This window comes from Dermochelys coriacea, chromosome 5 (genome assembly GCF_009764565.3).
Source record: "Dermochelys coriacea isolate rDerCor1 chromosome 5, rDerCor1.pri.v4, whole genome shotgun sequence".
In the NCBI taxonomy this organism is placed as follows: Eukaryota; Metazoa; Chordata; order Testudines; family Dermochelyidae; genus Dermochelys; species Dermochelys coriacea.
In genome coordinates, this window is record NC_050072.1 from 92,475,748 (window position 1) to 92,498,885 (window position 23,138).

Genomic DNA, 23,138 nt, shown 5'->3' on the forward strand with positions numbered 1-23,138 from the left:
GGGAGCTCCAGTAGGTACAGAATAAGCATATTTGACTCCTTCACCTCCCTTCTGACAGCCCCTAGTGCATGGGTTATGTATAAGAGTGATTGGTATGCTCTGCACTCCAGCTAGCCTCAGCTGGCATATGGTCTCTAAGGCACCATAGACAGCTGGGGCAACTTAGAGCAGTCCTTAGGCTGTACTGGAGCAGAGAATCTGGGACCCATAACTGGTTGTTGGTTCTCAGCTTCGACTCTTTTTCCTCCTCTCCTGGGTTTCTTGGTGTGGGTGAGGAGAGCCATCCCCTGGGGTCAGGTAGTGCCAGTAAAGCACTCTCTTGGGCTTCCACAGCTTGTCAGGGAAGCAACAACGGAGTAGCCAGAACTAGTTTCCTCTCATGCAGTATAGTCGATGGCCAACAGGGAAACTGCTGAGTAACCAAATAGGGAAGGAATAGTAGATGCTCTGACCCCTCTGGACTCACACCAGGACTGCTCCTAGAGCTGCGGGGAGGCAGGTGGAGAGGTAGTGTCCCCTCCTTCCGCCTCATATCAACAGGGCTGATTCAGACATTTCAGATTAAAAATCACAGGGTACTGCTCAAGGAGCACACTTCCCATTCATAATCAAATACACATTTTCTTCCTAACAGTCACCCTTGACAGACACCATGTCAGGCCTCTGGGGCCAGGCCACAGGTTGGACACTGCTGCCGCAAGCTAGGAATGGCTCCCTGTTTGCTCATGATGGTAGTGCTTTGTACCAAAGGATTCCATTTCTGTGAGACTCTGGTCTCAAATCCTTTTATCATTCCAGTCCTTTAAAATGTGTTGTTACTGTTTGACGTAGATTTTTTTGGTCCTGGTTCTCAAGTGCTGTAAATTGGTATGTTGACATTGAAATTGATGGAGCTATGACAATTTAAACCATCTGAGGATCTGGCCCTTTATTTTCATGTCCTCCCCAGCATTGGGATTTTTTAAAAATAAAGGATGATAGAAAGTTATAACAAATCCTCCCCTGACAGATGCAAATCTGTATTTACTGTCTTACATTTATCTCTATTCATATTATTAAGTATTCACCACAAAATAAATATCGAGTCTGGACTGCAGTCAAGTTTCTTGGAGAGAAGCCCAAATTCAGCAAATGTGGAGTATGTTTCAAATAGAAATTAAGCACCATGCTGAAATAGGGTGCACATTCCTGGGCCACTGGTGCATGACTTAGGCTTTGTAGCTCAGAATACGCCTGAGGTATGCAGCAATAGCCCAAGAGTTCACATCCTGTTCAATCTAATTGCTCTGCTTTCTTTGCCTTTTTTTAATTGTTCCCGTTCCAATTCAGCTACTTCAAACTGGGCAATAATTGATTGAGTAAACAGTCCCTTGCCACTAACAGAAGTCTTCAATTACTGCCCATGATATAGGGATATTTTGGAAATGATGCAGTTCAAAACTCTTCAGTCATTACAATTTTTGTTCAGTTCCCATTGGTTGGTATTAAAAAAAGGTGAGGAGAGTTAATTAATTGACATCATATAGGTTGGTTGGGGGGTGATCCAATTGTGGTAAGAGAGACCAGGCCACAGTCCCCTTTGTGCTAGTGGATAAGACGATTCTGAGGAGGCTGGGGAAGGGTGATCTCAAGGAACATTTCAGTTATTGATAAGAGCCTGGATCTCTCTTCATCTGGGACATTGGGTCTTTTACTTCACACCAGTTTTCTTGAATATTAGTATGGCAGTGGCTAAGGCAGCACTGGAGGGATTTGAAGCACTCTAAGAGCTAGTAGATGGACTAGTAAAGGCTCTTCAGAAGCTTTATCAGCTCAGGAATCTTGCATTTGCCAAATAATGATATTCTTGCCACATTCAGGACTCTGAAGGACTGTGACCAGCTGCTCCATCTTTCATCAGGAAGGGGCTTGAATATTCCTTGTGCCATAGCATTGGTTCCGGGTCAACCATTTCACTTCCTTTTGGGGCTTCCTCTCCCTCTGCCCCCCCCCCCACATATCATTATGAGACTGTCTCATTTCCTTTCGTGGATGAGAGGGACAGGTCAGATCCACTTACCACATATCACATTTATTAAAATGAGTGTCTCACCTAGTAACTGTTAGGCAGAGAATGTAGGGGAAATCCTGGCCCCACTGAAGTTAACAGCAAAATATTAAAAGGAACACAGTGAAAGATATCACAGAGGGATTGCTGATAAACAAATCAGACATTTTAACTTTGTTCTTTTCATCTCCATTTGAAACACAGAGAAACATCAGTGTTTGTCCCAGTGGTGAAGAGATTTTATTGTCAAGTTTCTAAGAGGACATCACAATGGAGAGTAAAATAAATAAGAATTGTTAAATATTACTTTACAGAGAACTCACAGCTACAGCAAAATATTCTTATATAAAATAACTATTGGGTAAATAACTTGTCCAATAACAAATTGTCAAATGCAAAACACAGTATCCCATTATTCCAAAGCCCTGTATGTCAACTGTTGCAAAACAGATCTGCACAGAATATGTATTTGCAACTTGTCACATCGTATCTATCACAGTTAACTTTCTGCTCAAAACAGAGTGCTAAATAAATACAAAATGGCAGTGAATGTGACTAAATGGGCACAGATTAAATATAAGAACAACACACATAAATCAAATGTATACAATATGATGTGACAGAAATATGAGCTGAGGAAAAATCCAATTAGCAAATGCAAAGCCCAATCATACTGCCATTGACTTGGGTGGGAGGAGACTCTAGAAGGAGATATATCGAAAAACTTTAGTGTCAAATTCTGCTCTTAATGTGGTTACTCAGGAATTATGTAGGGGTAGGTTTATAAAGGCACAGGTGCTCAACTCCCATTGACTTTGAATGGGAGGTATGGCAGCTGAGCCTTTAAAAATCTCCCCTATACTGGTGGAAAAGGTATCATTTCACTACAGCAACAAGATTGGAAGGTATTATTTTGTGAAGAAATAAATAGTATCAGCTGCCCCAATTGACCATCACCTTGGCCCTCCTTAGTTGGCTGATTTCTTGTAGCTGTCACAGCAGAAGTGGGTCTTGGGGAAGGATTTTATGGCTTAGTTGAGGAAGGGTCTTCCATGAGTAATGGGCAGCATGGAAGAAGGTGCAGAGACATTTGTGGGAGAAGTGGACAAACAGGCTAGTGTCAGAACTGCCTATGATCTGAATTTAAGTCTTTCCAATTGCTTTATTTATAAATAGACTTAAATCTTCCTGTGACCTTTCATTTAGAACCCACAGCTTCTACTGCCTTTACTGGCAGTTATGCTGGCATAGTGATGAAGCACTGCACTCTTTGAGAACGGTTCTTGATTATGGATCTTCACCTCTCAGTTTTTAGTGGGCTAGGCTCTTGACCTCTCTATTCAAGAGCAGACAGCTAAGGTAAAGATATTTACTAGAGTGGCAGTGGCATCTCTCTAGGTGAGTGGCATATATCAGTAGCATCTCTCTAGGTGAGACTCAGTGGTTGTTTTCTTTTAAGGGTTATACCTGAGAGGTGTTGGATTAGTTACTGTTTCTTGCACGGGTTGTGTAGGATTTTGCATGTGTTCCTCTTCTGATATTTATTTCATTTGGTCTATGGGGGCTGTGGGAAGCCGCGGCCAGCATATCCCTCAGCCCGCGCCGCTTCCTGCAGTCCTGATTGGCCTGGAACGGCAAACCGCGGCCAGTGGGAGCTGTGATCGGCTGAATCTGTGGACACTGCAGGTAAACAAATCATCCTGGCCCACCAGCAGATTTCCCTGACAGGCCACATGCCAAAGGTTGCCGATCCCTGGTCTAATAAATACACTGGCTTCAAACTATTAACTCTTTTCTCTCTTAGTTTTCAGAAGTGATGATTCTCTCTTACATATTTGGTCTCACTAAACACAGGCACCCCCAACTTTGAGAAGCAGGAGATGAAGACAGCTTCATAAATTCAGGAACACTGGGACAAATTCAGGCCTGGTGTAAGTGGGTGACTCTACAAGAGTCAGAAAGGCTGCTCCATTTACAGTATAGTTGTCTCTGCTCTCTTTTTTCTCTTTGGTTTTGAAAGGTACAGAGAACTGTTTTATGTACCTCCATATGAAGTAGGACAGCAGAATTTACTTCCAACCTTTAAAGATGACTTACAAAAGAAACCTGAAAATTGAATTTAGGCCCTGATCCAGTGAGGGATTTAAACATACTTAACTTGAAGTCAATCAGACTATGCACGTGCTTAAAATTAAGCGCATGCTAAAGTGCTTTTCTGGATTGGCGCCACAGAGCACTATCAGCTAATCTGCCGCTAAATTTCTTTGAGCTATAGCTGCTATGTCTGCTGGCCAGTTCATTGTTGCAGCCCTATAACGTCTCAATCTAAGAAATCTCAGATGTCAGAAAAGTCACAGTAAAATCAACCCAGTGCATAGAACCCCAGATTAGTCTCTTACAGGTTACCTGTAAACAATATAATACACCACTACTCCTAATAATCTGTACCCCATTTCCCCGAAGGAACTCTTACAATTCCCATCCAACTAGCTAGGGTTAAATACGTCTCGGTCACTAAGCTGGCTGTTAGGTTAGTCCCTTTGCTGCTGAGTTGCTGCTTCCAATTAGGAAAATATAATATTATTCACACTTCATAACTCCATTTTCTTTGAGGTACTCCAGGCAAACTGTCATTGGATGGGTTGGTGGTTTTTTTTACCTGCATTCCTTGTATTTTAACTACATTATGGCTATTTGATTACTCATTCTTATCATTCTGTCCCTGTCCTTTCCCAGAGATGGATACTGTCACAGATTGTAGTCACAGGTTTCAGAGTAGCAGCCGTGTTAGTCTGTATTCGCAAAAAGAAAAGGAGTACTTGTGGCACCTTAGAGACTAACAAATTTATTAGAGCATAAGCTTTCGTGAGCTACAGCTCACTTCATCGGATGCATTTAGTGGTTTTTTCCACCAAATGCATCCGATGAAGTGAGCTGTAGCTCACGAAAGCTTATGCTCTAATAAATTAGATTGTAGTCAGGCACAGAAGAATGCTGGGAGGCAATGCTGATATTATCTGTTGACATTCTAACATGGGAGGGTGGGTTCTTCCTGAAGAAGAATTACAAGGAGGTTACACAGACAGACATCATTTCCCTTTGCTAACAGTTGTTTTTCACTGGTTGGCCAGGGAAAAGAGAGCCCCATCAGGCTAACAGTTCCACACTCATCACACCGCAGCCTCTGTGACTGATAAATAATGGCAACTGCAAGGCAAGACCCCTGCCTCCTCCCCCCCCGACACACACTTCAACTGGTTGATCCCTCCCATACACCACAAGTGGGGGGCTGCCCTTCCACCACCCCTAGTGATCAGATTCAGGAGGAAGAGCTCCACACAGTCATTCATCGACATGGAGTAAGAGTGGGAAAGACCTTCCAAAATACATGTGTGTTTCATTAAAAAGAAGACAGCCCATTTCCCCCTTTTGGAGACAAACTAGGGTCTAACTCTAATGCTAGGACTGTAATAAAGACCTGAGCAGAAGGGATGATTGATGAAACCATAAAAAAAAATGCAGTGGCTGGGAGGCAAGTTAAATGAACTCTTCTCCCCTTCAGCCATTAAATTCCCAGAGGCGGGTATTTTTTTCTTGATTGTATTCTATTTTGCTTAGACAGGTTGGTTCATCTTTTCATCATGCAGCCAGCTGGAATGGGGAGCCAAGCCCAGCCCTACCAACAGGAGCCATGGAAGCTGCTACTGTGGGGTGAGTTTCTCATTTTATGTCACTTTAATTGCTGTTTTTCATTTTATTTCATGTTATTCTGCATTTGCAAAAAAAACCACAGGGCTCTACCGAGGTGCCCCAAGTAGTAGCTTCTTCGGGGCCCTTCACATAGTTTCAGAATGCCACCGCTTACAGCAGCTTCAACCAGCTGCACATACAAGCTACACACACACATTACACTCTCAATTATTGCTCTATCGCACCAGGTGAATCTAGCGCACACTGCAAAGCACGCAGAGATTAATACAGTGTAACAGTTTAATTATTCTAGTGTATATGAAATCATAGGATCTTATCCTGCAACCCTTGCTTGTGTGATCCTGCAACTGAAATCAAGCAGGATTGAATATGACTAAGGGTATGGCTACAGTACAGTGATTATACTATTATAGTTAGGTCATCAGAGCTACGCCAGCCTAAAGCCGTAGTATAGATGCAGTCTACACTGACTGAAGGGATTTTTCCATCAATATAGGAACACCACTTCCTTGAGCGACTGTGGCTTCATCAACGGACATGTTCTTCCATCAGTAGAGCTGCTTCTACAGTGTTGGTTAGGTCAGCATAGCTATGCCATTCAGGAGTGTGGGGTTTTTTCAGGCTCCTGACCGATGCAGCTGTGTTAACCTATTTTTAAGTGTAGACCAGGTCTAAGAATTTGCAGGATCAACCCCTCAATGATTTTAAGGTACTGTGATGGGGCAAGGCCAGATGGCTATGGAAAAGTAGTGGGAGATAGATATATTAGCTCCAGGCTAAACAAATCCCTGGTACCAGGATAAGTGAAATGGCAGCTGATCCAGATCAATTAAGACACCTGGGGTCAATTAAGAACTTTCCAGAAGGCAGGGAGAAGGCTAGGTTGATTGAGACACCTGAAGCCAATCAGAGGCTGGCTGAAACTAGTTAAAAGCCTCCAAGTTAGTCAGGTGGGTGTGCACGTCAGGAGCTGTGGGAGGAAGTTGTGCTGTTGGAGAGGTTGAGTAATACATACCATATCAGGCACAAGGAAGGAGGCCCTGAGGTAAGGGTGAAGTGGAGCTTGAGGAAGTGAGGGCTGCTGTGTGGGAAGTAGCCCAGGGAATTGTACATGTTATGTTTCTAAAAGATCAGCTACCATAGCTGATACTATTAGGGTCCCTGGGCTGGAGCCTGGAGTAGAGGGTGGGCCAGGGCTCCCCCGCCCCCACCTTTGCCCTCTGATTAATCACTGAGACTGGGAGACAACAGAGACTGTGCAAGGAAGGATAACTTCTCCTCACCTCCCTCGCTGGCTTATGATGAAAATGGCTCAGTAGACTGTGACCCTTGTCTCTAAAGAGAGAAGGGTTACATGGAGGGTCACAGTGAGCCTTTGAGGCTAGTGAAATTCGCCAGGAAACGCGGGACCCACAAAGGCAAGGACAGAGCTTTGTCACAACTGGTGTCAGGAGTGGGACTTTGTTCACAGTGTGACAGAAGAAAGAGGTTTTAAAAAAAAAGTGTGCACCGGGGTTTTGGATTTTTTTTTGGTTTGGTTTGTTTGTTTGCTTTGTACCACAATGGAGGAGGTGGTAAGAGCTCTGGTTCAAGCCACGGCAGCCCAGCAGGAGGCCACCTGGGTTCAGGCAATGGCATAACAGGAGTCTATGTGGCTACAGCAGGAAACCAATCAATTATTGATGAGCCAGGTGACCCAAGATCGTGCCCTCTTGAGAGAGGTGGTGGACCAGGTGAAGATTCTCACCACCCAGGCCCGGGGATCCGACGGGACGCGAACTCTGAGGGCCACTGGTTGTCTGCCGAAGATGACATCAGGAGACATAGAGGCATATCTCCTCTCATTCGAAAGGACTGCTCAGCGTGAGGCGTAGCCCCAGGAGCAATGGGCCAGCATTCTCGCCCCTTTTTTGTGTGGAGAGGCCCAGAAGGCCTACTTTGACTTCCCTGCCACAAATGCCACTCACTATACCCGTCTGAAGGCAGAGATCCTAACATGATCAGGGGTAATGGCAGCAGTAAGGGCCCAGAGGTTCCATGAGTGGAAATACCAGGAGAACAAACCCCTGAGGTCCCAGATATTCGACCTCATACACCTCGCATGGAAGTGGTTACAGCCCAAGGTGTGCAGGCCAGAGCAGATTTTGGACACCCTGGTCATAGACCATTACGTGCAGGGATTGCCGCCAGATCTCCGCAAATGGGTAGGCCAGAACGATCTGTCCACGTACGACGAGATGATCACACTGGTAGAAAGACGGATGATAGCCAGGGAGCTGACCTGACTACCCAAGGAAGGCCTCTTTCGAAGCAAGAACCCAACCCCAACCCCGTAAGGTTGGGCAGCCAAACCCCCGGGGAGTCCTAGGTGGAAGAAGGGGGGCAAAAAACCAGAAGGAAGGGATTGGCCTGAGTGGGGGTAACCCCGGGACTAAACCCCCTAGCCCCTGGGATAGGGAGGGATTAAAAGAAATTATAGATGTTATGCATGTGAGGAGTGGGGACACATAGCAGCACAGTGTCCCAGCACCGAGGAACCTATGCAATGTAACTTGGGGGATTGGGAGGTCCCATGGTCCCTTATCCACCTCGCGGGGGTTGCATTAACACCAGACCAGTGAGGATAAATGGTGCAGAGACTACAGCGCTTGTGGACTCTGGGAGTGCAATCACGCTCATATCAGGTAAGCTGGTAAAAAGTAGTCAGCTGATACAAGTCAAATGCGTAGCAGTGATGTGCGTGCATGGGGCCGTGAGCAATTACCTCACCATCTGAGTGGAGATAGAGGTTCAGGGAAACCCCAATGAGGTGACCGTGGGCGTAGTTCCTAAACTCCCATATCCTGTTGTCATTGGGAGGGACTATCCAGAGTTTGATAATTTACTCCCCCCGGAGAGGCTGGAGGGAGGTGGTGACCCTGAGGACAGTGACTCGTCACCGGGGGAATGTCAACCCCCAATGTTTGCTGAGATTTCTCAGGATCTGTTCTCAGCCCCCGAAAGACCTGGAAGATAAAAAAAGAGAGGAAGGCTGCAAAGGCCTTGGGAACCCAGATCCTGACCCAGGGCCAGAAGACCTCCTTAGTAGGCAGATGGACACGAGCAGCCAACAGAGAAACTTCCACCACAGAAGATGAGCCAGAAGCTGCCCCCAGCCATGACGGCGGCGAGCCGTTGGAAGAAGCAGAAGCTGGCCCCTGGGAGCTTGGGCAGGTTGGTCCCGGAGGGAGACTTTTAGGTGGGACCAGACGGAGGACCCCAGATATGATAACGCCAGGAAAGAGGTGGCTGAGATCGATGGGATATCCGTGAATGAGAAGGTCCAGGGTCCCAGACCTTACTTTATAGTGAAGAAAGATCTCCTGTACCGCGTGGTGCAAATGCAGGAGCAAGAGATACAACAAATTCTGGTGCCAGAAAACATCAAAAAGCCATATTGAGTCTCGCCCACAGTCACCTGTTTGGAGGACACCTAGGGGTAGAGAAAACCCAGGCACGGATCCTGTGGAGGTTCTTCTGGCCAGGAGTATATGAAGATGTCCAGCAATACTGCACCTCTTGTCCGGAGTGTCAGTTATATAGCCCTCACCCGCACTTGTGGGCTCCTTTGATACCTTTTCCAATACTAGAGGTTCCTTTCGAACAGATAGCCATGGATCTAGTAGGGCCCCTAGAGAAGACAGCTCAGGGCCACCAACATGTGCTTGTTGTACTGGACTATGCAACCCGGTACCCAGAAGCTGTTTCCCTGTGTAACACAGCTTCCAAGACAATAGCTAAGGAGCTAGTACAGATCTTTGCCTGGGGTTGGGCTACCCAAGGAAATATTGACTGATCAAGGGACACCTTTCATGTCCAAGTTGATGAAAGATCTCTGTTCATTGCTCCATGTACAAGCCCTACGGACCTCTATATACCACCCGCAAACAGATGGCCTTGTGGAAAGTTTCAATAGGATCCTCAAGGCCATGATCAGGAAAATGGTGAGCCGGGATGGGAAAGATTAGGCTACCTTATTGCTTTACCTCATGTTCGCCATCCGGGAGGTTCCACAAGCCTCCACGGGTTTCTCTCCATTCAAACTACTATATGGGCGACACCCTCGGGGCATATTGGATATAGCCAGAGAAGCCTGGGAAGAGGAGCCAAATCCCAGAAGGAACATAGTTGAGCATGTACTGCAGATGAGAGATCGGATAGCCCGAGTTATGCCCGTTGTACGGGAACACTTGGAGAGAGCACAGGAGACCCAGTGAACCCATTATAACCACCAAGCAAAGCTTCGACGGTTCCAACCAGGGGATCAGGTGATGGTACTGGTGCCAACAGCAGAAAGTAAACTGTTGGCCCTGTGGCAGGGACCCTACAAAATAATCGAAGCCGGAGGAGAGGTGAACTATAAGGTGTGGCAATGAGGCCGCTGGAAATCGGAGCAAATTTACCACATCAATCTTCTAAAACCTTGGCATGATTGAGAGGCACGCTTAGTCATGCAGGAGATCCTTCCCCAGGAGGAGAACTTACACGAGCAAGTGAGGATATCATCCAACTTGACACCGATCCAAAAGATTGAAGCAGCCGACATGATTAATCGCAACTGAGATGTGTTCTCTACAAAACCAGGGCAGATGACTGAGACCTATCACCATATCCGCATGATCCCTGGAGCCAAGGTAACATTGAGACCCAACCGAATCCCAGCAGCCAAAAGAGAAGAAATCAAGGCCGAAGTAAAGAAAATGTTAGAATTAGGGGTTATAGAAGAATCTTACAGTCAGTGGTCCAGTCCAATTGTTCTAGTGCCTAAACCTGATGGTACCATGAGATTCTGTAATGACTTTCGCCGACTGAATGAAATATCCCAGTTCGATGCATACCCCATACCACGCATCGACGAACTGGTTGACCGACTGGGTAGTGCCCGATTCTTGACTACACTGGATCTGACAAAAGGGTACTGGCAGATTCCTCTGACCAAAGAAGCTAAAGAAAAGATAGCATTCTCCACCCCGGATGGGCTATTCCAGTACACCGTCCTCCCTTTTGGGCTACATGGGGCCCCAGCCACATTCCAGAGCCTCATGGATAAGCTGCTGCGCCCCCATACTAGTTATGCAGCTGCATACCTAGATGATGTCATCATCCATACGCTAGGCTGGGGAACTCACTTGGAGAAAGTTGAGGCAATACTGCGCACCTTAAGGCAGGCTGGTCTCACTGCTAATCCCACTAAATGAGCCATAGGGCTAGCAGAGGCTAGGTACCTGGGATATATTGTGGGAAGGGGCATAGTGAAGCCCCAAATGAATAAGCTAGAGGCAATTCAAAACTGGCCCCTGCTGACCCAAAAGAAGCAGGTCAGTGTGTTCCTAGGTGTGGTAGGCTACTACCGACGGTTTATTCACCACTTCGCCACTAGGCCAAGTCCCCTAACGGACCTGGTGAAGGCCCGAGGTCCAGACATGATAAAGCGGACTGACGCAGCAGAGGGGGCATTTACAGACCTTCGGACAGCCCTCTGTAATGACCCTGTACTCATAGTCCCGGACTTTAACAGGGAATTTATTTTACAAACAGACGCTTCTGAGGTAGGGGTGGGGGCAGTTCTGTCGCAAATGGTGGGAGAAGAGGAACATCCAATCCTTTACCTAAGCAGAAAGCTTCTCCCCACAGAACAGAAATATGCAGTAGTCGAGAGAGAATGCCTTGCTGTCAAATGGGCTATGGAGACACTGTGTTATTACCTCTTAGGCCGGCGATTAACTCTTGTGACGGACCATGCACCCCTCCAGTGGATGCAGTGGAATAAGGAAAAGAGTGCAAGGGTCACTAGGTGGTTCTTATCCCTCCAACCATTCCAGTTCCGCATACGGCACAGGGCTGGATGCCACTATGGCAACGCTGATGGTCTGTCACGAGCATACTGCCTGGCATCCCAAGATGTCCAACTCTATGGTGTTGAGCGGGGGGGAGGGCGGGGAGATATGTGACGGGACAAGGCCAGATGGCTATGGAAAAGTAGTGGGAGATAGATATATTAGCTCCAGGCTAAACAAATCCCTGGTACCAGGATAAGTGAAATGGCAGCTACTCCAGGTCAATTAAGACACCTGGGGTCAATTAAGAACTTTCCAGAAGGCAGGGAGAAGGCTAGGTTGATTGGGACACCTGAAGCCAATCAGGGGATGGCTGAAACTAGTTAAAAGCCTCCCAGTTAGTCAGGTGGGAGTGCATGTCAGGAGCTGTGGGAGGAAGTTGCGCTGTTGGAGAGGCTGAGTAACACACACCATATCAGGCACAAGGAAGGAGGCCCTGAGGTAAGGGTGAAGTGGAGCTTGAGGAAGTGAGGGCTGCTGTGTGGGAAGTAGCCCAGGGAATTGTACATGTTATGTTTCTAAAAGATCAGCTACCATAGCTGATACTATTAGGGTCCCTGGGCTGGAGCCTGGAGTAGAGGGTGGGCCAGGGCTCCCCCGCCCCCACCTTTGCCCCCTGATTAATCACTGAGACTGGGAGACAACAGAGACTATGCAAGGAAGGATAACTTCTCCTCACCTCCCTCGCTGGCTTATGATGAAAATGGCTCAGTAGACTGTGACCCTTGTCTCTAAAGAGAGAAGGGTTACATGGAGGGTCACAGTGAGCCTCTGAGGCTAGCGAAATTCACCAGGAAACGCGGGACCCACGGAGGCAAGGACAGAGTTTTGTCACAGTACTTACTGATTGCACGTTTGTGATTTTGTACATACCCAGTAGTAAAGATTTCCCTTCCATTTCCATATGAATGTAGTACATGCTCTCAATTCTCAATTAAAATAATACAGTGATATATAAAAATTCAGCTGATGAATATTGCTCCGTTGACTGCCGGTGTAGTTTTGTGGCTTATGAATATCAGATACTGTAAAATGTTTAACTGTTTGTATAATAATAACCTATAGGTTCTTTGTGGAAAAGGTGAGTAGATTTCTATGCCTAGGGTGACTTAAACTCATTGGAAGTTCTGAGATTGTTGAAGCAGTGTGGAGGGTCTGAAAAACCTCCTCAAAGCCTGAGCTTAGGGAAGTATGGTGGTGTAACACTACACTTACTCCTGACTGTGGAATTTGTGTAAATACACTATTGAGTCCTTGATTAGATCATGACTGGAAACTAAACCAAACTAGCACACAGCAGGATTTTAAAATACCTGAAAAGATTTCAAAATCTCCATCGATAGTATCTGGATAGGTAACTATTTTCATGACAATTCAAAGAGGCAACAAAACCTGGTCACATAGATGAAGGCAGGAAACCCAGAGATGCAGTTTGACAAAGAGAATAGAAGGAAATTCCCACAGGTCTCTTTTGAGAAAATTCTAAGCTTTTTCCATTCTCTCCCACCGCCCCTCAGGTTTAGCATATTGATGTAATACTAACCTTCCTCCCGTATAAAAGAATTTTGGAAATCTGCAGTTCTCTCTAGCTCTGGCTACTGCTTCCTGAATCTTTGGCTGAAGTTCTGATTTCCTGGTCATCAGGCTTATAACATGACTGCTGCCTGCTTCTTTATTTCACACTGAAATGCTTTATACATGGGGCACTTTAAAGACATTATGATTAAAGATTTGAGTCTTGATCCTGCAAAGACACACATACAAAATTTTATACACTATGAGTAGTCCCCAATGGATACTAAAAGTGAAGTATTGCAGCGGAGGCAAAAAGCTTAGAAGGTCATGTACAATGGTAAATGAAGTGTCCCCCTCAGGCTCTGTGAACTCCAAAGTTGTCTTTTTGATTCATTAGGACATAGGCTTAGAAGGGACCTCCTTGGTCAGACAGTCCTGTCCTTTGCTATGTTAGACAACCCCGTCATCATAATCCTGTTCATAAATGTATCAAGCGCCATCTTAAAACCAATTAGGTTGTTTGCTCCCACTACTCCTATTGGAAGGTTGTTCCAGAACCTCACTCCTCTGGTGGTTAGAAACCTAATTTCCAGCCTAAATTTATTCATGGCTAGTTTATACCCATTTGTTCTTGTGCCAACATCAACCTTTAGCTTCCAAAGCTTTTCTCCCTCCTTGGTGTTTACCCTCATGATATATTTATAGAGAGCAATAATATCCCACGCAGCCTTCATTTTGCTAGCCTCAACAAGCCAAGCTCTTTTAGTCAGCTTTTGTAAGGGGAGGCTCATTAATCACTTATCCACCACTTCCATTCACCGTGTCCCACAATGGGACTATCCACAGTGAGGTGTGATTTTGGGTGGGATTAAGCGAATAGTCTATTGGATTTTTTTCTTCAGACATATGATTAATAAGGTTTTTTTTAAAAATGTCATTAACATGTATGATACATTTATCCTCCCTTAAAAAAAACACGTTATTTTAGAAAAAGAGAATGAACACAAATGCACCAACAAATGCCAGTTGTGTGGCAGCAGTTATATGTCAGCAGCTAACACATTACAGAAAGGTCCATTGACTTTTCTGGGAATAGCAGTTCTCCAAAGGATCCAAAGTGATGGCGACCTCCCACAGCCACGGTGCCAACAGCCAACAATATAACCAACCCCTAAGCAGGGCTTTTGAAGCTGAGGCCCATGAGGAAGCTGAGGACATGCTCAGTCACTGCCATTATGCTTTCAGCACCTACAAGCATCTCTTTTTTGATTTGATAATTACAACATCCTGTGCCAAGCAGCTGTCACTAAGGAGCAGGAGCTGCCCAAACACACCATAATGCAAGTTTACCGGCTGATTTATCACACTATAATGAACTCAGTTACAGTCTCCTGAAGCATGGGATAGAGAAAGAGAGAGACTGAGAGAAACAGCACTGAGCATTTTGTTCTGGATAGTTCAAAAGAAATGGGAAAATATCAGATTTTTTTATCTATGCATCCCCACCCACAGCGGCAGTCCACTGTTGCTGGAAAAGTGGCAAACACCCAAGGCGTGTACCCACGCAGGCACAGAGATCCAGCCTCCATGTGGATATGAGACCTCCCTGAATATCAGCATGCACGTGTAACAGGGGGAAACATAAAGAGAAATGGCAGGAATGGCTGAATGAACTTTACTCGAGCTCTGACTTACTACGCCGATATAATGGACATGACCTAAAAGAAAGTGTTACGCACATAGGCAAGCTGAGTTGGCAGCTCTGATCAATTATGAACAATTAATTTTATGGTGATAGCCAGAACACATGTATTATCTTCTATAAAAGCTTCATCGGTGTCATCACAAATCATAGTCACCTCTCTCCCTTTTATGCTTCATTCCTGGAGAATAGTTGCACTTGAATCTTCTGAAACGCTCAGTGTAGACTGAACTGAATGTAAATGTGACTCCTGGGTCTCTTCAAGAGAGCAAAATGAGTGAACCAGTGAAGACCTTCTCCTGCCTATCATCTGTATGGCTGCTGTAGTTTTTAATACTTCCACTGCCTCACTACAACTGTTGTATAGCATGACATTGCAGTACACTTAACGTTTCTGTAGCCAGGAAGCACAGCAAATGGGTACAGATGTAGGTCTTTCTCTCTTGGTCTTTTTTGAATTTAAAACCTTTGAATACAGCAATATGTACCAGCTGGATTCCTTTACCCTGTATTCAGTTACTTTGTTATGGCATCTTATGAACCAGTAACTTCATAAACAGTAATAACTAGCTGTTATGTGTAACCAGTTAAGAGTAATGCAAGTCAATTGGGGGAGTTTATCACTAAAGGAAATATAAGTTACTGTAGTTTTTATTGTTACCAGTAAAACAGATGGATTTTTGGTATAATTCACTCTGAACTGGCACTTGCAACTAAGGAAATGGAATTTGCATATTTATAGCGAACACAGACTGTGCTAAGTCAAAACACTGAGGTAAATGAACCACCAAGTTATTATTCAGCCTAACAGAGAGGTGTCATCATGGTAGAGGAATAGAATCATTTACAAAGGTTTATAAGTGATTCAGGGCTCTCCTGTCCCCTTCAAATGTTACTAGGAGTAGAAAGGGGGAGTTTGAAGTTGGCCTCAGGAAAGGCTGCTCTATTTAGCAGGCTTTTTGTGGCAGTGCATGATAAAGAATCAGGACGCTTCGTTTTATCTTTTATACTCCAACAACCAGAATGTACCTCAAACTGTTTCTAGGCATGCTGTGCGTCTAGTCTGCATAACTTACTGGAGGAGTTTTAAAGAGAATGGGAAGGAGTTAGACGCTAAAACAACAATTAACAGACCATTTAAAGTGGTCTCTGTAACGTCCTTCCACAAACATATCTTAAAATTGAACTATAGTTTAGGGTGTTGATATAATCATTGTTTTGATTATATTGGCCCCCTTAAACATTTCCTTAGATGTGAGAATAGTACCTCTGCTGCCTGTTCCAAAAATGCAAAATCCAAAAAAAATTTACTAATTTCATTTTCCTTATAGACAAAATATAGAGAAGCTATAAGGTTGACTGTGACTGTATAAAAGTCTATAGAAGCCTAGACAGACACACAGAGCAGGGGATTTGGAGTCATAACTCCGAGATTCTATTACCAGTTCTGCCAGTGACTCATATATAGCCTTGGGTGAATCTTTTAATCTTTCTATGTCTCATTTTCCCCATCTGGAAAATGGAGATGATAATGGTTGCTAACTTAGCTGACGGGAGGATGGTGGGGTTTTTTTGAGGGTTAATTAGACAATGTTTATACAGAGGTTTGAAGATATAAGTACTAAGTACTATAATAATGTGAAGTTCTTATATAACATTCTGTTTTCAAAACAATGGTTTAAATTCCTTCCTGGTAAAATGCCACTAACTTCAATGCCTTCATAGAGAAGTCTCAACGTATACTAAGCTACAGTATGTGGTTTCATTCATTTTTATGTTTCTAGATCTTCTGACCTCAGAGAGAAGTTTTAAATGTATTAAAATACATTCGGAAATAAGAACAAATGGAAGAACAAAATGTCTCTGACAAAAGGATTTTACAACACTGTTACCTTTTACATTTCCATCACTGTTATCTGACACATGATGGGGCCCAAGCCTGTTCTCAATTACATGGGGCAAATCAGGAGTAATTTCCACTGAAATCTGGAGTTATTCCAGATTTATCTCCATGTCTGTGATAGGAGAATCTGGCCCACTATCTTGAAAGTATTAAGAAATTCAGAGTATTATACAAAAAAAACCCTGCCAGGCATCCAAAGAAAATCATGCTAAGTCTGTTGCTTTGTTAGCTGTGAAACATTATTCTCTTATTCCAGTATTCAGGTCTTGGCTTACAGTCTTTTATATATCATTCTGGGAAGAAATAAACAAGCCTTTGGGGATTAATATTATACACCCAGCACTCCAAAAACTGTTGATATATTTTCTCTTCCATGCCTTTGTAATTGTAAACAAGTCAAGATTTCTGAATAGAAGTGCCTGGAATGCTTCTCTTTCACAGTATTCCAATGTGAGGTCTTCAGGCTTCAGATTCTGAAAAAGTCCTGTTGTTACGGAAATTGGGGAGATGATATATTACATTCCAATGCTGGCAATTCACACATTTCTTACAGGTGAGGTGAATCTTCTCAGTGGTGAAACTTCTCTCTTCCTTTTCTTTCAACAAAATTATTGACCAGAGTTCTCTTAAAAGTAGTCTTGCTTCTCACAAGTAGAGTAGTTACAGGCAATCTGGGAAGAATATATATATATATTTGTGCTACTGAGAAGAGAGTGATCTGATTCTAAGAACAGATGGGCAAGACTCAGAGTTCCAGCTCAGAATATCCCATAACTCTTCATCTCCAGAACAAGGTCTGGGCTTCTGTGGCTCAGGTCCATCTTTAATAACATAGGCTGATCCAATTTCCATTAAAATCAATGAGAATCTTTCCATTGACCTCCATAGGAGTTGGATGAGACCCATATTGGCCAGTCTAACAAAGGATCACAAGAGGTGCAGCTTGCTGCAGACAAAATATTCTGATTACCTTGAGAAGTTATTTCTTTGAGCCAAAAGGAAATAATAGAAAGAAGGAATTAACCACGTTATTGATATATGGGGTTTGTCACTGGTCAGGCAGGAAAGTGAGAAGTCTTTTCAGCACAGGGTTAGTGTCTGCAATGAGAAGTGTCAGGGTGAATTGCTGAAGGCTGATGGGGTAGAAAAAGGGAAGCAGGGGAAAGATTAAATATGAAAAGGATGAAATATTATGAACTCTGGTAAAAGGGAAAAGAGGATGACTAAGCCATTCCAGTTCAAAAGAAAGGAAATCTCTAGACCTCAGTAGATTTGTAGCACTAATCAGATTTCCTCCCATTTTCCCATTTAAGCATTTTAGGTACTGTTAATTTAGATTCATTAATCTTGAACAGCCTGTAACAGCTGCTCAGCAACTGGCCAAACATCTGTCTAGAGAAAGCTCCAATCACACCACTCTGATTAAATACTGTCCATAATTCAGCAAGAAATTGTCTATTTTCCTGCATCATAACCAATATCGTAGCTGCTTGTTTCAGCATTGACCTTCTCTTTTATGCTGGGCAAACATTTGGGGGTAAGGGGATGGGGAGAGGGTGTTGTAGAAAAAAAAGACAAACTTTTGCTAGCTTATTATTCACAACTTCTTAGTGACTACACTTTATTTTTGACATGACACATTGCACAACTATCTGCCTGATGGAAACACTTCTGCGTCCCATTTGGTTATTGATCCTACATCTTCAAAAGTCTGTGACTCTTATTATGGAGGTTTGGCAGGTTCAGTTCCATCACACCCACCCACCCCCCTCAGCTGCAGCATGACAACACTTGCCAGTGCACAAGTGGTGGCTGTTGGCTTGGACATTAGATATGGATCTGGAAAGATTACAGAATTTTGCAATAAATTCATCATGATCAAGCAGTAACGGTTAAAGCATTCATTATCCTCGCCAAAGGAATAAGAAAAAACAGGTCTTCACATTTCTGATATACTGTTGCATCAATGAACAGGCTGCAACAAGCAGAGAAAGTGTGAGCATGTGCTTCAAGGTCTTTTCAGTTGCTATGGTACAGTTTCTTATGGAAAAATCCTTGTTCTGTATGGTGTTTTTCCTGCCTCATTTGGGGATGGCAGAATCGTTCCTTGTGTCACCTGAGAAACCGGGATGTCAGTTACCACCTATTGGTGAGAAAGAAACTGATCAACAGCAGAATTCAACTGAAAATCTCCTTGGGTAGAACTTTCTGCTTTTGAGGCCAATGGGAATGTCATATCAGACAGGAAGGATGGTTTTGGCTGAGGTGCAGGATTGCGAATCAGGAGATCTGGCTTCAATTCCTGGGTCTACCACAGATTTCCTGTGTGACCTTGGGCAAGGCATTTAACCTCTACATGCCTCAGTTCCCCATCTATAAAATGGAGACAATAAATCTTTCTTCCCCCATCCTTTGTCTTGTCCATTCAGCCCTGATTCAGCAATTTGTTGCACACAGGCTCAACAATCTGCCAGAGGGCAAAGGACTGCAGGATCAGGGCCTTAGCTTTTAAGCTCTTTGAGGCAGGGACTAGCTGTTAGTATACGTTAGTACAATGTCTAGCACAATGAGGTCCTGATCTTGGTTGGGGCCTCAAGGTGTTAATATAATGCAAACAAGGAATAATAAATAATAATAAATTGTGCTTTCCTCTCCTCTTAAGGAAAAGAATGCCAACACAGACAAGAAGAAAAAAATCCAGCAATACTGAATAGTCAAGCACAAGAAAATATATTTGTGCCTTATAGCATAAGTGTAATCTATTTTTCTCATAGAGGGTACCAAATATATTGCACAGAGACTCAATATAAATACTGCATGTGAGAGTTATGATAGTGGTAAAAGGATTTGGAAGGAAGGCATTTTCATTATGAGCCCTAATTTCAAGGATTACTTAAGAACATTTATATTTTGGGCTGACGTTTCTCCTGCTGGAATTCCTTCCCTCCCACCCATCCAAGTTATTTGTTGTTTGGTTTGGTTTATTTTGAAAGTATGATAAAATTCCATTTTGTCATTTTGTATTTATTGTAATGTAAAAAAACAATAGTTATCCGATAGCAAAAAATGCTATAACTCAACTCAAAATTAGTTTCCTTAAAACTTCAAACTTGCCACAAGCTTAGGTTGTGATGATGGCAGATGCCTTATCTGAAGAAATTTAGTTTGAAGATAATAAATGTATAAGCACTTGAAAAAAGACAGTCCCTCACTACCTTCTAACAACATGCTGGGATGCAGGGAGTTAACCCAGATACACACAGATGTGCGTTCATCCATTCCAATCTGCAATAGTGTGATCACACTCAGTGGACCAAATTCTCTGCTGGTCTAAATGGGCTCAACTCCATCAACTTCAATGAAAACCAAAAGATCTGGCCCCGTATGACATCACATGCAAATATATGCAACCGCATTTTTAATGGTTTCCCCTACCTCAACAAAAGAGCAAAGAAATTAAAGGGAAATAAGTGTAATAATGCGACACAATGTTTCATATTTTAAAAAGCATAAATGTCAGGACATTCAAAGTTACGGTTTTCAGCATTAAGCCCTATGTAATTTCCCACTGTAAAATGTAGCTTAATTGAAATAGAAATTCTCTGCAGGGAAACCTTGAGTTCAATTACACTTTTTGATTTTCCAGTTGAAAGAATCAAAACAAATTTTTGTATTTTGAATCAACATTTCAAAATGAAATAAGATTTTTGGTTACAAAAAGTTGATTCAGAAGAAAGAAATCCATGTCATAATATTTATTTGAAATGAAAATTTCATTTAAAAAGGGTGACTCATTTCAATTTTGTTGAAAATGTCCAATTTCCACATCAACATTTCCAATTTGAAATTTCTGGGAATTTTTTGTTTCACAAAAATGGCCAATGTTTTGACTTTTGTTCTGCTTTGAAATGGAAAATAACTTTGAAATGTTGAAATTTCCCATGAAAAGAAAAGCTTGTGTGTTGAACAGCTTTACTTCTGTGCATTTAAAATATCAACTGTAACATATTATTAACAAAGAGCTTTGGGATGGGGTTGTGCTGAATATGAAATAATACAGTAAAGTCTAGATTATCCTAGTCCTAGATGAATACACAAGGAGAAAAGAAGATACAAGGAGCCTACTTCCTCTATCTCTTTGCATTTTTATGTAGGAACCAAGCACTCAAGACTTCCTGCACACAAGGAGTGGGTGCCAAGCCTGAAAAAAGAAGCATGCAGGCAGATCTCTACACCAGAATGGATTTCCACTAACTTCAATCAGAATGAGTTTTTCTCAATTTTATCCAGCAATCACTACCTTTGGACTGCTAATAAGCAGAGAAAATTTCATCTCTAAAGAACTTTGTTTGGAAAATTATGTGCGACTGTAAAGAGGCTGAGAATGGAAGCCAGAACTCAGCATCAATTGTGCCAGGAATCAATAGCAAAAATTGTTAGCATGATTGGGTAAAAGCAAGAGAAGGGCTTGAACCAAAATCCAAGATTTGGAATACATCTGTACACTGATAGACTTTTTATCCACATCTGAACATTGTGACTCAAATACATCTCCAGTGAAAATCTGTTATTCTCCACGAGTAAAAACGGAAGCAGTCAAAAAAATCCCAACCCAGATTTTGAAGTTTAGCTTTTCATTACTGGACATATATATCAATATATAAGCCCTGCATGGTCTTCCCTTTCACTGAGACAGAACATGCGCCTGTTATTCCAATAAAATAACAGAACTTTGGTACAGAATAGTAACTTTTGGGTTAATTCCTCTCTTTTGGCTTATGATGAATACTGGGCCTTAGAGTTCCTCATTCAGTGATACCACTGTTTTACACACACATTAATAAAACAAAGAAAATCTTGCAGCAGCTCTTATCTACATTTCTACTACTTCTGCAAGTCATGAATATTTTCAGAAATCCCAGCTAATTAATTTAAGCATCTGAACCAATGATTTTCCCTTTGTTGTTGAGTTTCTCTTACTCCATGCTCCCTAAGCAGTCACCATTCTTTACTCACAGACACCTCCAGTGGCATAGCTATGGGCAGAGGAACCTCCCCCACCTCAAAAAAAACCCTTAAGAGCATTTTGTTCCTCCACTGTCCTTTATTTTATTGATCCTCACATACGCCTCAAAGATCAGAGACATCTTATAATCATGACCATAACTGAATGCCATCAGGGATTCAAGGGGACTTCCCTCTTTAACATTTAGAGAGATGATAAACTTCAGTTTAAAAGCTATAAAGCCATATCAACATGTGGCTGAAGCTACAGATATAAGGCCCTACCACACTGACCTCCATTTCCCTTAATTGTGGCCAGAGTTCTGGCTTGGCAGAAAAGTGGCTAGAATTTCCCTCATAACCTGACAAGCACATTCAATTATCCGCCAGTCAGGATGAAATGCAGGTGGGAAGGAAAGCAGCAATGAGCAAATCATTCCAGTGAAAGGCAATTAAAAAGATCTTTAATCAAACACTACAGCTGTTAACAAGTCAGGTAATGCATCAAAAGCAATGGTAACTCTCCCAAATTCTTTTGCTTCTGAACCCCAAATTCTGCAGTCACACTATCAGGGAGGGTAGAAAGCTATTTAGTAACTTTAATTTCCTGAAATTTGGAGTGGCACAGCGGCAAAGTATTGCCTTCATTGAAGACATAATGATATGAAGAGTAAATGACCACTAGGCCTGCCCTTTTGTCTTTCTTATCTTCAATATCCTGCCTTCCCCCCACCCTCTCCTTCCTGCTCTTTGTCTTGAAGAGGAAAATTTGTACACATCATTGTCTCATAGGGTGCCACTTATTGGAGACTTTTCTGGTTATTGCTTGTATATGTGCAAACCATGGGCTTTTGTATTTTTCCTGTAGTTTCCCCTATTGTCTGAGTGTGATTTATGTGTTTCAGCTTTGTGATGTCAGTCCACTTTTGTCCCATCTAATGATTTTACTAGTGATTGTGCCTAAGAGTTTATATTTATTATGACAATTGCCATGAACATTGGTTACCCATAACAACATGCCAGCTGCCTTAGATAACACCTAGAAATCAAAATTACTCATTCTCTGAATTTGCAGTATTAAAATATATTCTTTATAGTAAAGCATGGGGAAGTACAGAGGTAATAGTATCTATTTATCACAGAGGTAATAGTATCTATTTATCAAAGTTAATTGGTAAATTTTTAAGAGTCTCCATAGTATATCCTTTGTTCTATATTTTCATTATTATGATAACTTATCATTTTAAGAGACTAGATGTATTAATTTCTCTGTATTTATGTGCTATGTTATTGGAACTCAATTTTTAAAATTCATACATTATTAATTTCAGATTTTTTTTAAAGGTTGCTTTACCGCCTTATTTCATGAGGGGGAAAATG

The 23,138-nt window shown here is 42.8% G+C and overlaps 1 protein-coding gene across 3 annotated transcripts in view; it reads right to left on the reverse strand.

Annotated features, from left to right (window-relative positions):
* Positions 1–23,138, reverse strand: part of NTRK2 (neurotrophic receptor tyrosine kinase 2) — a 290,683-nt gene that overhangs the window by 75,003 nt on the left and 192,542 nt on the right. The window contains exon 15 of one of the 3 annotated variants that reach the window (XM_043514505.1): positions 18,339–18,870. The exons of the other annotated variants lie outside the window; for them this stretch is intronic. Coding sequence (XP_043370440.1) covers positions 18,836–18,870 — 35 coding nt within the window. The 3' untranslated portion in view covers positions 18,339–18,835. Of the gene's footprint in view, positions 1–18,338; positions 18,871–23,138 lie in introns of those variants that run through there. 3 annotated transcript variants of the gene reach the window in all.